General features: G+C 52.8%; 1 protein-coding gene across 1 annotated transcript; it reads left to right on the top strand.

The window, feature by feature from the left end:
- The first annotated feature begins 2,920 nt into the window (after positions 1 to 2,920).
- Positions 2,921 to 7,278, top strand: LOC147965802 (growth-regulating factor 4-like). The gene is made up of 4 exons (XM_087528407.1): positions 2,921 to 3,480; positions 3,577 to 3,794; positions 4,330 to 4,744; positions 6,503 to 7,278. The coding sequence occupies exons 1-4, from the start codon at positions 3,371 to 3,373 to the stop codon at positions 6,987 to 6,989; spliced, it is 1,230 nt and encodes a 409-aa protein (XP_087384533.1). The 5' UTR covers positions 2,921 to 3,370; the 3' UTR covers positions 6,990 to 7,278.
- The last annotated feature ends 7,608 nt before the right edge of the window (positions 7,279 to 14,886 follow it).

The raw sequence follows: 14,886 nt of genomic DNA, 5'->3' as shown, positions 1-14,886 counted from the left end.
CTGACACCAGCGACCGGCGAGCGAGCTCTCTGTAACCCAAGCAAAGCAAGAATTCAACTCCCAAATCCCGGCCGGTTTTCTACTCCAAAATATCTGGCCCCGTGCTTCGTCTCCGCTGACGTCTTCCTTGCTGCTCTGCATGGGCGTAAAGGTTGCCTCCAGCTTCGTGTTCTGCGACCGTATGGTTTCGAGGGCAAAATAGCAGTTAATTAAGCACTGCTGTGCCGTGCCGTGCCGTGCCGTGGCAGCCTCGGCCGACTAGACTAGTGGGAGGCCCGCGCGCGTAGTAGTACAGTGGTACGGCACAGTGCCACAGTCCTCACGCCAGCTTCGAAGAGGATTCGGACAAGAGCGGACGCGCGCGCCGCAGCGGCTACGTACGTACGTACCGGGCCGCATGCACGCAGTCGGTTCGGCTCGGCCAGCGTCACGTCCCTGACAAACGATAAAACAATTGGATTGGAGTAGTACGTAGTACGTAGTACGTACCGGGCCTGCCCGTGTCCGAAGGATATATTAACGCGCGCCTGCCTGGTCCGTGTGCGTCCGTCGCTTGACCTGACCTGGCCACGCAAGAGGAAAAGGAAAATCAAATCGAACTGTCTGCCAGAAGGTAGATATAGAGGCCGGAGCAACAGCGGCCCGTTTGACCGACTTGACACTTTACTGCGCCGCTTCTGGGCAAGTGCAAGCTGGTGGTAGAGTATGGCATTTACTGCTGCTGCTGCCTACATAGAGACTTGAGAGCAGGGCGTCACTTGTCCGGCCGGTCTTTTCGCCCATTGATGAGGCGCCCGGCCCAGTACTTGCGGCTTCGCCATGCCGATGCGTGGGAGGACTCACCGCACCGGCGAGCTAGACAACCGATAGTGCCCGTCCCGGTGCAAGATGCCACGCATTTCGATCTTTGAAAACATTGTAGCGTGCAAAGGAAGAAAAATCAGAGCATCTACAGCCACGGGTATAAAATTTCGGTTCCTAGACGCCGGCAGACGCATCTGGGCACGTCGCGCCTTCTTTCGGATTCACCTCTCGTCGTGAAAGCGCATATGACCTCTGTTTAGGCGCCTGACACCACGGGGACGAGGTGCCACCTAAAAGGTTCCGGCGGCATGGCGGGGCGCCGTGCGGCCGTGGTGACCGCTGCAAGCGACGCGCGACGAGATGCTCCGGCCCCGAATCCGACGCCACTTCGGCAACAGATTCCCGCCAGCTCCCTAAAGAACGCGGGAAAGGGCACTCCTCCGCAGAGCGGGCGCCCATATGTTTCTCGGGGCTGCAAGGGATGAGTTCCAAGTCCTCGGATGCAGACATAGCGGGGTCGTATCTAGTCGCCGTCATGGATGACCACGCCAGAGCTGGCTGAAGAGGAGCTTGATAGTGTGGGAAGCGAATGGAGTGGAGTGGAATGCGGCTAGGGTTTTAGCCGGAGTGCGGCCTGTTTAGGTGGGGTCGGGTGAGCCAGATCCGACATGGCAGGTAGGTTCGGGCATCCCCGTATTCGCCCTAAATTTGGGCTGGACTGGGGAGTGATCGTAAGTCCGAACGTTTGCGCGTCAAAAATGCGGCGCTCGGTTGGGCATTGACCATGCAACTTGCTCGGACATTTGGGGCGAGTATAGGGACTCAGATTGTAGATGCTCCTACGTCTAATTTGATACTTCATTGAGATGTGGTGTTCGATGCGTGAAAATGCTTCGAGAAGTGAGAGCATCTACAGCCGGACTTAGCAAATCTGGCATCTATAAGTCAGCGGGCGCCTCCGCGGACGGCCCCTCACTTGAGTTGCCGCACATTGACACACCGCAAATACGGATTCTTGAATTCATGCAATCCATTGACGTCCATCAAACAATACAAATCATCCCAATTCAACAGTTCGAAACAAAATACGACAAAGCAAAACAAATCATAATTCAACAATCCGGGCATGCTAAAATAAAATCAATGTCCGAGCGTGATGGTTCACTCCTTGACCGGCTGGATCACTCGCCCGACGCCATCCATATTCCGCTTGCTCCGTGGCCATCCTTACGGGCAGCGAGGATGAGGAGCAAGGATGGCGGACGGCAAGGGCTTGAACACGGAATAGGTGGAGGGAGTCGGGAGGGGGGAAGGGTTTAGGGCCTCTTTGATTCATAGGATTGTCAAAATAAAGGAATAGGAAAAATACAGGAATAGGGTGACATGTTCCATAGTATCCTACAGGATTTGAAAGAATGTTTGATAGCATAGGAAAAACAAAGGAATTCTACAAAGAGGTTTGAGTGGATGAAAATTTTCCTTCAAAATGTAGTACAAATGGATCATATGGAAAAATTCCTAAGGATGCCAATCCTACGAATCAAACGAGCATCACATGAAAAATTTCTAAGGGTTTAAATCCTCCAAAAATCTTATGTAATTCCTTTAAATCAAAGGAGCGCTAGTGAATTGATGCAATTTGTGCTGAAGTAAGCCTGTCGGGTTCGACGTGACGGGCGCGCCGAGACATCGCTTTCATATTTGGACTGGGTATATGGAGTGCTAGTTGAGACGCTCGTCTCGGTTTTTTCATTTGACCTGTAATCGGGCCGTTCGTCCGGACGTTCGATAGAGGTTTGGGGTGCAGGGATGTAGATGCACACTACTTCCGTTATCAGTTATCACCACGACACAAGAAGCAAGCACATAGTACTGTAGTAAAAAAATTGACGAGGGAAAAGTGGCGCAAACGGTTGCCCCGCACCCTCTCACGGACGGACTTTAAAAGTCGGCATTGGTAACCGCAACACAGCACAGAGAGACTCACCCCCAAATCTCTCTCTTCTCTCTCTATTCCCATGCAATGCAATAGTTGTCACCACTCGCTACAGTGCCGGCAGCATTGCATCGCATCGCATCGCATCCATATCCATTCCTCCTCACGAGAAAAAGAGAGAGAGACGAGCAATACTAGTCGTCGTCGTCGTCGTCGTAGCCTGGTACGTCTACGCTAGAGCGACAGGGAAAGAGGAGGGAGGGGGCGCTTGTCATCTACTCCTCCTCGCTACTACCCCTAGCTGGGATCCACAGCCTCCTCCTCCTCCTCCTCGTGTCGGCCTCGTCCACATCCACCGTCTCCTCCGAGCGAGGCGGACAGCGACGCGGCCACGGAGCGAGGGAGGGAGAGAGACAAAGCCGGTAATAAAGGCGGGCGGGCGCGCGCGCGCACAAGCCAAGCAAAGCACATTAACGACGCCAGCCAGCCAGCCAGCCAGCCCGCGGGGAACCCCATTAAAGACGATTCCGGGGGAGCGCCGTGGGCAAGCAAGCACAGGGGCTTAGCTTAGCTTGGCTTGTGCATCGCGTGTTGTGTGCGCGAGAGGGAGACAGCGGCCGAGAGAGAAAGATGGCGATGCCGTATGCCTCTCTTTCCCCGGCAGGCGACCGCCGCTCCTCCCCGGCCGCGACCGCCACCGCCTCCCTCCTCCCCTTCTGCCGCTCCCCCCCCTTCTCCGCGTAAGCATCCATCCGTCCACCGCTCGCTTCTTGGCTCCTCCCTCATCTTCTTTCTTGTGTTGTGTGACGTGGTTCGGTGCGTGTTCTTGTGCGCAGCGGCGGCAATGGCGGCATGGGGGAGGAGGCGCGGATGGACGGGAGGTGGATGGCGAGGCCGGTGCCCTTCACGGCGGCGCAGTACGAGGAGCTGGAGCACCAGGCGCTCATATACAAGTACCTGGTGGCCGGCGTGCCCGTCCCGCCGGATCTCGTGCTCCCCATCCGCCGCGGCATCGAGTCCCTCGCCGCCCGCTTCTACCACAACCCCCTCGCCAGTACGTCCCCCGCTCTCTCGCCCCTTCCTTCATCATCACCGCAAATCTCGCGATTGCGTTCTTTGTTTATTCATCCGATCAGGTGTGGTGTGTACTTTCCATCCATTTGTTAACTCGCTTGGTCTTTTGTTAATCCGGGATCCGCTGCGCTGCTCGAGAAACGCCGTGCGTTCCGCCGGATTTGCTCCCAGAAAGCGTGAGCTTATTTTAGTAATCCCAACCAGTGCTACTCTATCTTCATGGTTTTTATCAGGCTGCTAGGCACCATGGATTCGTAGGGGCGCCACTGTTCGATTCGAAACAGGACTTGAGCAGCGTCCTCGTGTCCAAAAGCAGAGGCTCCTTGTTCGTTAGCAGCATCCCTCTTCTGAACATTTTTGTTTTGCCAGTTCCTTTTGTTTTTCTCCGTCGGATTAATCCTGCAAATCTAGCTGATGGAACAGCTTATAGCTGCTCGCCATTGTTTTTCGATGAAGGATATTTGCCGGCAACTTTACCTTGCATCTGATCGATCGTTTTTGTTGGCTTTGTGCAGTCGGGTACGGATCGTACCTGGGCAAGAAGGTGGATCCGGAGCCGGGCCGGTGCCGGCGCACGGACGGCAAGAAGTGGCGGTGCGCCAAGGAGGCCGCCTCCGACTCCAAGTACTGCGAGCGCCACATGCACCGCGGCCGCAACCGTTCAAGAAAGCCTGTGGAAACGCAGCTCGTGCCCCACTCCCAGCCGCCGGCCGCCTCCGCCGTGCCGCCCCTCGCCACCGGCTTCCACAGCCACTCCCTCTATCCCGCCATCGGCGGCGGCACCAACGGTGGTGGAGGCGGGGGGAACAACGGCATGTCCATGCCCGGCACGTTCTCCTCCGCGCTGGGGCCGCCTCAGCAGCACATGGGCAACAATGCCGCCTCTCCCTACGCGGCTCTCGGCGGCGCCGGAACATGCAAAGATTTCAGGTGAGGACGCACTGCTCATGACATCTCTCCATGCCGCACAGTAGCCCTTGTCTTTTTTAACGGTGCCATCATGCCTCAAACTGATTGGAAAACAGCCAAGCCAAGATAGATACCTTTGGTCCTCTAATTTCTGCGTCCCATTTTGTTGCTTTTCCAAAAAATTTGTTCCTCTATGCACAGTGCTGCTCTGCTGCAACACACGCAATATGCATTGTATGATCTATCACTGAAACCTTTTTACTCTCTGCACTGCAACCCATTTTCTGCTGTGTTTAGCCTTTAGATCTCTGCTTCTGCTTGCTTTCCGGGATCAGATTTTAGATTGGGAGCCCGGGGACAGTCGGTCCCTATGATAGATCTCTGCTCAGGTGGAACTGGAACTGCGGTGCAGGGTGTTCGCTTGGCTTTGGCGCAGGCTAAGTTTCAAGCACGTACACTGTCCATGATAAAGATGAAAATGGATGATGCACAACATATTTGTGGTCTGTCGTCGCAGAGTCCCTTGCCATTTACTCCGCTTCTTTATTCTTCTACAGCATCCAGTTGTTGTTTCTGTTAGGGCCTGCACACAATGATTTGGGCCATTTTAGCTGCTCTATCTCTGAATACCGGTCGCCACTATCTCTGAAGAGGCCAGCCAGCGTGGTGCCGGAAGCCCCACCATTTTCATCCGTACCAATTATGTGTTTCTAACTTTCTATCAGTGCAACTGTACAGCTGCTTGATTTAACTTCGGTGAACTTCTTGGTGTAAAACCTTCTGCCGCTGGTTCACATTGGGGAATCTACACTCTTTCGTGCTTAGTTGTGTTGGTTTAGCTTAGCATCTCAAATTAATAGGCCACTTCTGTTGCGATTGTTTTGCTTTCCTCTGTCACCATAGGTATGCTTGGTTCCTTGATAATTTCAAGCAATGCTATTCTTATGCATAAATCATACATACTACTCCCTTCGTTCTGATTTACTCGTCGTGATTTTAGTGATTTTAGTGTTCTGATTTACATATGATGAGTAAATCGGAACGGAGGGAGTAGTACTTTAATGTAACAACGGTTATCTCCATGATTTGCTCTAGGTAGTTATTGCCTCTCTCACAGTACGTAAACTTTTAAAAAATAGTACGTATGAATAGGATTTCTGATAATTTAACGATGAAAGTGTGTCGGTGTTTAACTGAAAGTTTAGGATTTCCTTGGTCGGCGATTTATCGGTAACTACATATTGTAGTGTGCATGAGTGACTTTGGAATAATTCTTCATTTCGTTGACATATTGACTAGAGATGAATATCTACAGGTTTCATGTAGGCAACCGAATATTTGGTGTAAACTGAGAACCCGTTGAAATTGCATATTGTTTTGCCTCACAATTTTATTTTATTTTATTTTGCATTTTCTTTTATTCTGGTTGCTATGATGGCGTTTAGGACCCTTCTAAAGTGTACTTTTTGAATTGTACCGAGCACTTATATATTCCTCCCACAGACATGCTGATTCATTCCATCCTCAAAACCTTGCAAATTTTGGAGCACTAGTTCTGTACAACTGTGCCAAGGATTTTTGTCCTTTCATCTCCTTGCCATGAACAACTTCTGCACTATTAAGTAGTGTTGTTGCCTAGTCTTTTTCATCAAATTGCATTGGCTAGAGCATGCACTTCTACAAGTAGAAATAACTAGTGGAAGGACTCTTCTCTAATGCTTCATATATCCATATATGTGAATTCACAGATTAACTTCCGGTCTTTGACATGAAATTCAGGTATACCGCATATGGAATAAGATCTTTGGCAGACGAGCAGAGTCAGCTCATGACAGAAGCCATGAACACCTCCGTGGAGAACCCATGGCGCCTGCCGCCATCTTCTCAAACGACTACATTCCCGCTCTCAAGCTACTCTCCTCAGCTTGGAGCAACGAGTGACCTGGGTCAGAACAACAACATCAGCAACAACAACAGCGGCGTCAAGGCCGAGCGACAGCAGCAGCAGCAGCCGCTCTCCTTCCCAGGGTGCGGCGACTTCGGCGGCGGCGACTCCGCGAAGCAGGAGAACCAGACGCTGCGGCCGTTCTTCGACGAGTGGCCGAAGACGAGGGACTCGTGGTCGGACCTGACCGACGACAACTCGAACCTCGCCTCCTTCTCGGCCACCCAGCTGTCGATCTCGATACCCATGACGTCCTCCGACTTCTCCGCCGCCAGCTCCCAGTCGCCCAACGGCATGCTGTTCGCCGGCGAGATGTACTAGGCCGGCGGCGTCATTCTCGTCGTCGTCGTCGTCCCGGTTCTCCATAAGATGACACTAGCTACCTACACTGGGTGAAAACTAGGCCGCCCCGGTCTCTGCGGGTGACTTGAACCGAGTGAATGGCGTGCGGATTCTTCTGGCCCCTCGCGCCCATCCGCCATGCATGCAGTAGCACCAGGAGCACCTCAACCCTATATGATTCTGTAATTTACTACCAGTATTTCTCGTGTCGGATTTGTATCAACAGCGAGTCGAAAGCTTCATAATCGCATCATGCGTGTTTGATTAACCCTCATCTGTGCTGAAATCGCCGCTGACTAACGCGATGCTTGTTGTGAAAGCTTCATCATGGGATCGGATGGCTTTGCTTGCTTGCAGATGCAACGAAGATGTGGCAAACTAGCTGTACTGGTGGTACAGTCTACGCAGGTCGGGTGTTGTAGTGGGGCGCGGCCTGGCGCCCTTTTCCCGGACACGATGAGGCGGCAGGAACAAGATCCGTTGCGCTGTCACCTGGAGCCTACCCGTGCCGTGACAAGCGATGTCTGTTCGTTGGTCACCCCCGTTCCCCACGCCACCCTCGCGTCCCCTTTTAACATAGTACGAGTAACAATGCTGCTAGGGGCTCCACCCCGCTTCACGTCCTTGGTGGTTGGTTGCCTCACGAGTGCAGAGGCGGGCGGGGACATGGGCGGTACGAGTACTGTGCATGCATTGCGGGCTGAGGGTTACGGGTGGACGAAAGCTTGGGGTTTGGGAAAGGGAGCAATAATCGCAGCAGCGGCGGTCGTGGTTGTGGCGCAACCACCGGCCGGCTGGGCTGGATCTGCACTGTGCCGGGCTTCCAAGCTTGGTGGACGAACGACAGGCTGTGCGCGGGGCCACCCGAGGAGCCACCGCCACCTCCATGTGTCTCTCGGTCTCTCCCCCGTGCTTCCCTTCCCGTGCGTGCGTGCGTGCGTCGGGCCGCGTTGCATGTCCGGGGCAGTGCTGTGTATGCTACATGAGGCCAACTTCATCACGCGACCTCAAACAGACGTCGTTTTGTCCGTTCGGGCAGGGAGATGGGGTCGTGTCCGGGGGTGTCCTGAGATGCGATGGCCGTGCGCCTAACGCGCGGCCGCATCCGTTTGCCTCATCATGTCCGCGTCTATTAAAAAAATGTTTCAAATACCAAGCCCTAGTTTTTCAGGGCAGCGGCCCCAGTCTCATGGCCGTATCAAGGAAAGAACTAGGATGAGGAGACCGTCCCCAACGCCGAGACCACTCACGGACCGTGCTTCAACGCTCTTAAATGTGGCGCAATACTTGTTGCATTGTTGTTGGATGAACAATCACCTCATTTGAATCGAGCCGATGCCACGGTTGCTTGTAATTTGGAAGGGCTCGAACATCTTCCTTTAATGGAATGTTTTGTGCACTCTCGTCCAAAAATTAAGGCCCTTTTGTTGCGCACCGGTCCTCGAATCTTGGCTAATCTCCATCCAACACTGGCAAATCAACTTGTCCTCATCTTGTGTATAAGAACTCGTGCGAATGCTCTTCCTCCTCTTTTGTGCTTCCGCTATTTGGTTGAGCTCGTCGGTGAACAATGGCTCGCTACTAATATCAACGTCATTGCCTTCTTCTTCTTCACCATCACCTTCGCAATAGATTTCATCTTCATGCCACGAGTCACCATGGTCGTAGTCAGCACGGTTGTCGGCCTCTTCATCGTCGACGAACTGGGCGCGGTCATCCTGACTTTGGGTCTCCTCGGGGTCGTAGGCACGGCCTTGCCCACCCTCGAAGATCACGTCCTCCATATACTGGTTGTAGAAGGGGTCGTCGACCGGTGGCATTGGTATTGGCATTCCGTCAAACAAGACGCGGGGGGCCGGCATGGAGCCCGTGAACGGTGCTCGTGCTTGCTTTCTTAGCATCTCGACAGACGGACGGCCGCCGCTGCTGGACCCAGGCGCGACGTTTAGGTGATGACGGCCGAGGGGCGCGGTGTGGATGGCGCGATCACGCCAACGTCCGGCGACCCTGAGAAGCGGGTCTGGCCGTCGTGCCTTGGCGAAGAAAAGCCGGACGACATGGGTGTGGTCCGTGATGTCGGCGACTGGCAGTTCGGAGGCCGGGCGACCGACGAGTCAGTGCTCGCCGGGCCGACGACCGTTGCAGGGAAAAGTTTGCGCCAAGCATGAGGAGGGTGTGCGGTTTGTTGACGATGTCCTCCTTCTCGTCGACGATGTCCTCAGCGCCAAGTTTGGAATGGGTCAAAAGCGGATAGAAATCGGACAAAAGTCCATTTGCGCCCACGCGTTGGGTCGTTTGATTTGTCTATTTTACTCTAAACGAACAGGACCGGACAGGATGTGGTCGCGCAGAGCGCGCTGCACTGCAGGTGACTCGAGTTGTTCTGGGGCGATGCCCCTTCGCTTGCACGGCCGGCTCGGTGGTTTCGCATCTTGCGGCAGGTTAACGGAGCGAGCGAACAACTGTCAAAAAAGAGGGAAAACAGAGGGAGCACTAGTGGTTTTGGTTGTAGGAACGGGGACCCGATCGACCGCACGGACCGGATACCGGGGCTGGCCCTGAGTTAGGCTCCTGTCCTGTCCCCATTTTTTTGAGGGGGTATTGCTGCTTGCTGACTACTATAAAATCACGTCCGGTCCCGGAAACAGATCGTGCATCCTTGGTGCAGTACATGTACATGCCATTTCTCACGCAAGAAGCTGGATCTGGTTCAACGCAAGGGGGTAAGAACACGGTGGCATCCAGCTACGCCTACGCTACGACGAAGTGTCGCCGCCTGCCTCGTCCCGGTCGATTCAGATGGGGCGGGCGGGCAGTGGTCACACTGCCCGCGTACGGACGCTTGCTCGCTCGCTCCTTTGCGACGGACGGATGCGGCGCGGCAGGAGGGGCGGAAAGGAGGCCGCGTGCACTTGGGGGTATGCGGTACGTACGATCCTGTCGTCGACATCGGCGCCGCGGTACAGGACAAGCGAGGTACTACTGATTCTGCAATGATCTCACGGGTTGTGACTCCACTCCTGTGAGCGAGTAGAGCTGCCTGTGACTCCATACTTTTGCGTTGCTGTTGGCTTGTTGTGTAGTCTGTAGTCTGTGGTCTGTACTATACTACAACCGCAGCGGATGAAGTGGGTCTGTGTGCCCTCCAGCGCGTGTGGGGGTGTGTGCGCGTCTACGTCAGTACGTGTGTCTGCCTTGGCGCCTTGTGACGAGTTTTTGGTGTGTATGTATTGGTAGTGCTGGTGGTAGAAGACTCTGTAGATGTGTGTATGCGTGAATGGCACGAGAATCATTTCGTGAGGGCAACTCCAACGCGGATTCGTATGTGCAGTATGTTCCTTCATTATATACGTACTGGTAGATTATTGGTAGAAGACTGTAGTAGATATGTGTGTGTACGAATGGCGTGAGAGTCATTTCGTAAGCAAAAGAAATACGAGACAGAGCAAAAGAGGCAAGCCAAACTGGCACCTTTTGTTGAAAGATCAGACCAAACGTTAAGCAGTCAATGAATATGAATGCACGGATTATTCACTCATAAAAATTAACAGGACTAAACCCTAAGAAAATAAAAGGAGTAATTAGTGGTCCTACGTGTTAGAAGAGAGAGAGAGGAGGGATTGTTGCAGAATATGATGGATGTGTTATTGAGCCTCGATGACGAGTATATATTGAGTACAAGTCTTGGAGGGCAAGAAGCCTCTCCTGAAGATAAGGTAGGAGACGGATTACAAATCCTAGATTACCAAATACAAGTAACCCAAATATATCTCTAACATCCCCCCGCAGTCGTAAAGGTAGCGTCGCAGACAACAGGAGCGTCTCAGACGGTCAGACTGGAGAGAATAACAGACGACGGGCTGACAACACCTCGCAGTCGTAGCAGAAGCGTCGTCGACGGTGTCACGTCGCGGACGTGTTGACTGTAGAGGAAGCCGACGATTTGCTCAAGCGGATGATAGCCCTTTGTGCCGATGTCGAGGTAGCCGAGAGCGTAGGGTGGTGTAGCCGTGGTCGAGGTAGCCGTGTGAAGAATGTCGTGGTCGATGTTGAGTTGGGGTAGTCGGTGTCGAGGAAAGCGCCGTGGAGCCGCGGGCGCAAGGAGGCGCCGAGTTAGCATGGGCGCAGTGATGTCCAAGTAGGGGTGCGCCGGGAGGTATACGGTGTTGATGAAGCGTCGCGCCAGGTTTGCCGGCGTCGCGCCAGGTTTGCCAAGCCCGGGGACACGTCGTGGACGAAGGCACGCACCGGTGTTGCCAGTACCGGGCATGCATAGACGAGGGACCTGCACGAGCTGTACGTCATGTCGGAGAAGTCGGAGGGGCCAGCAGCTGAAAAACTCGACGACGATTGCGGTGTTCCATCGGCGCGGGGCCGATGTCACCAGCGGTGGTCGGAGTAGATGATGGCGACGCTGGCGACGAGCTGGTGCTGGGATGAAGACGAAGGGGGTGGACGGGCGGCGGCGGCTACGGAGGTAGCGGCGGCAGCGACTAGGTTAGTAGTGCGGCGGCGGTGCTCGAAGTAGGTAAGGAATCCGACAACGTGACGAAGACCGGCGCAGACAATGGCGTTCCCGAGCTAAGGGAGCCGGCGCGGCACATACCACGAGAGGTCGACGCACAGGGACGGCGGTGGACCGCGGGCCACGGTGATACGACCCAAAGGGACGACGCAGCGGCGGCAGCAGGCGAGACAGGGCGACGATGGGAAGACCTCGGGGCTGCAGCGGGGACCGCGGGCCGCGGCGCTACAACCCAAAGGAGAGGCGCAACATGGGTCGGTGCAACCGCGGGGACGGCCTCGGGGTGGCAGCGGGGACCATGTTGAAGGAAATATGCCCTAGAGGAAATAATAAAGTTATTATTTATTTCCTTATATCATGATAAATGTTTATTATTCATGCTAGAATTGTATTAACCGGAAACATAATACATGTGTGAATACATAGACAAAACAGAGTGTCACTAGTATGCCTCTACTTGACTAGCTCGTTGAATCAAAGATGGTTATGTTTCCTAACCATAGACAACGAGTTGTCATTTGATTAACGAGATCACATCATTAGGGGAATGATGTGATTGACTTGACCCATTTCGTTAGCTTAGCATTTGATCGTTTAGTTTGTTGCTATTGCTTTCTTCATGACTTATACATGTTCCTATGACTATGAGATTATGCAACTCCCGTTTACCGGAGGAACACTTTGTGTGCTACCAAACATCACAACGTTACTGGGTGATTATAAAGGTGCTCTACAGGTGTCTCCAAAGGTACTTGTTGGGTTGGCGTATTTCGAGATTAGGATTTGTCACTCCCATTGTCGAAGAGGTATCTCTGGGCCCACTCGGTAATGCACATCACTATAAGCCTTGCAAGCATTGTAACTAATGAGTTAGTTACGAGATGATGTATTACGGAACGAGTAAAGAGACTTGCTAGTAACGACATTGAACTAGGTATTGAGACACCGACGGTCGAATCTCGGGCAAGTAACATATCGATGACAAAAGGAACAACGTATATTGTTATGTGGTTTGACCGACAAAGATCTTCGTAGATATGTAGGAGCCAATATGAGCATCCAGGTTCCGCTATTGGTTATTGACCGGAGACGTGTCTCGGTCATGTCTACATAGTTCTCGAACCCATAGGGTCCGCACGCTTAAAGTTTGATGACGGTTATATTATGAGTTTATGTGTTTTGATGTACCAAAGGTAGTTCGGAGTCCCGGATGTGATCACGGACATTACGAGGAGTCTCGAAATGATCGAGACATGAAGATTGTTATATTGGACGACTATATTCAGACACCGGAATGGTTCCAGGGATTATCGGATATATACTGGAGTACCGGGAGGTTACCGGAACCCCCCGGGGGTTATTGGGCCTCATGGGCCCAAAGTGGTGGAAGAGGAGAGGCAGCACGAGGTGGCGCCCCCCCCTTGCCCCAATCCGAATTGGGGAAGGGAAGGGGGCGGCGGCCCCCCTTCTTCTTCCTTCTCTCCACCTCCTCCTTCCCCCTTCTCCTAGTTGGAATAGGAAAGGGGGGCAAAACCTATTTGGAGTAGGATTGCCCCCCTTGGGCGCGCCTCCTCCTCTTGGCCGGCCCCCTCCTCCCCCCTTTATATAAGGAGGAGGGGGGCACCCCATGGACACAACAATTGATCTCTTAGATCTTTTAGCCGTGGGCGGTGCCCCCTCCACCATAATCCACCTCGGTCATATCGTAGCGATGCTTAGGCGAAGCCCTGCGTCGGTAGAACATCATCATCGTCACCACGTCGTCGTGCTGACGGAACTCTCCCTCAAAGCTCGGCTGGATCGGAGTTTGAGGGACGTCATCGAGTTGAACGTGTGCAGAACTCGGAGGTGTCGTGCGTTCGGTGCTTGATCGGTCAGATCGTGAAGACGTATGACTACATCAACCGCGTTGTGCTAACTTCCACTTTCGATCTACGAGGGTACGTGGACACACTCTCCCCTCTTGTTGCTATGCATCACCATGATCTTGCGTGTGCGTAGGATTTTTTTTGAAATTACCACGTCCCCCAAGAGTGGCATCCGAGCCAGGTTTTATGCGTTGATGTTATATGCACGAGTTGTGGGCGATACAAGTCATACTGCTTACCAGCATGTCATACTTTGGTTCGGCGGTATTTGATACGTCACCGTCGTATCTATAATTTTTGATTGTTCCATGCCAATATTCTAGAACTTTCATATACTTTTGGCAACTTTTTATATTATTTTTGGGACTAACATATTGATTCAGTGCCCAGTGCCAGTTCCTGTCTATTGCATATTTTTGGTTTCGCAGAATATCCATATCAAACGGGATCCAAACGGGATAAAAATGGACGGAGAATTATTTTGGAATATTTGTGATTTTTAGGAAGAAAATAACGCAAGACGGTGCCCGAGGTGGCCACGAGGGTGGGGCCCACGACCACTACAGGCAGGCGCGCCCCCACCCTCGTGGGCCACCTGTAAGGCGGTTGATGCTCTACTTTGGCCGCAAGAAAGCTAATTTTTGGAAAAAGATCCGGGCGAAGGTTTCAACCCAATCGGAGTTACGGATCTCCGGATATAAAAGAAACGGTGAAAGGGCAGCAGAACAGAAGGCAGAAATAGAGAGAAACAGAGAGACAGATCCAATCTCAGAGGGGCTCTCGCCCGTCCCACGCCATGGAGGCCAAGGACCAGAGGGGAAAACCTTCTCCCATCTAGGGAGGAGGTCAAGGAAGAAGAAGACGAAGGGCCCCCCTCTCCCCTTCTCTTCCGGTGGCGCCGGAACGCTGCCGTGGCCATCATCATCACCGCAATCTTCACCAACAACTTCACCGTCATCATCACCAACTCTTCCCCCCTCTATGAAGCGGTGTAACCTCTCTCTTACCCACTGTAATCTCTACTTAAACATGGTGCTCAACGCTATATATTATTTCCCAATGATGTATGGCTATCCTATGATGTTTGAGTAGATCCGTTTTGTCCTACGGGTTATTTGATGATCGTGATTGGTTTGAGTTGCATGTTTTATTATTGGTGTTGTCCTATGGTGCTCTCCGTGTCGCGCAAGCGTGAGGGATCCCCGCTGTAGGGTGTTGCAATACGCTCATGATTCGCTTATAGTGGGTTGCGTGAGTGAGTGAAACACAAACCCGAGTAAGTAGGTTGTTTGCGTATGAGATAAAGAGGACTCGGTACTTTAATGCTATGGTTGGGTTTTACCTTAATGATCTTTAGTAGTTGCGGATGCTTGCTAGAGTTCCAATCATAAGTGCATATGATCCAAGTAGAGAAAGTATGTTAGCTTATACCTCTCCCTCAAATAAAATTGCAATAATGATTACCGGTCTAGTTATCGATTGC

The sequence above is a fragment of the Triticum urartu genome, chromosome 6A (genome assembly GCF_056163025.1).
Source record: "Triticum urartu cultivar PI428250 chromosome 6A, HENAU_Tu73, whole genome shotgun sequence".
Taxonomy (NCBI): Eukaryota; Viridiplantae; Streptophyta; class Magnoliopsida; order Poales; family Poaceae; genus Triticum; species Triticum urartu.
This window is presented reverse-complemented; position numbering and strand designations above follow the sequence as displayed.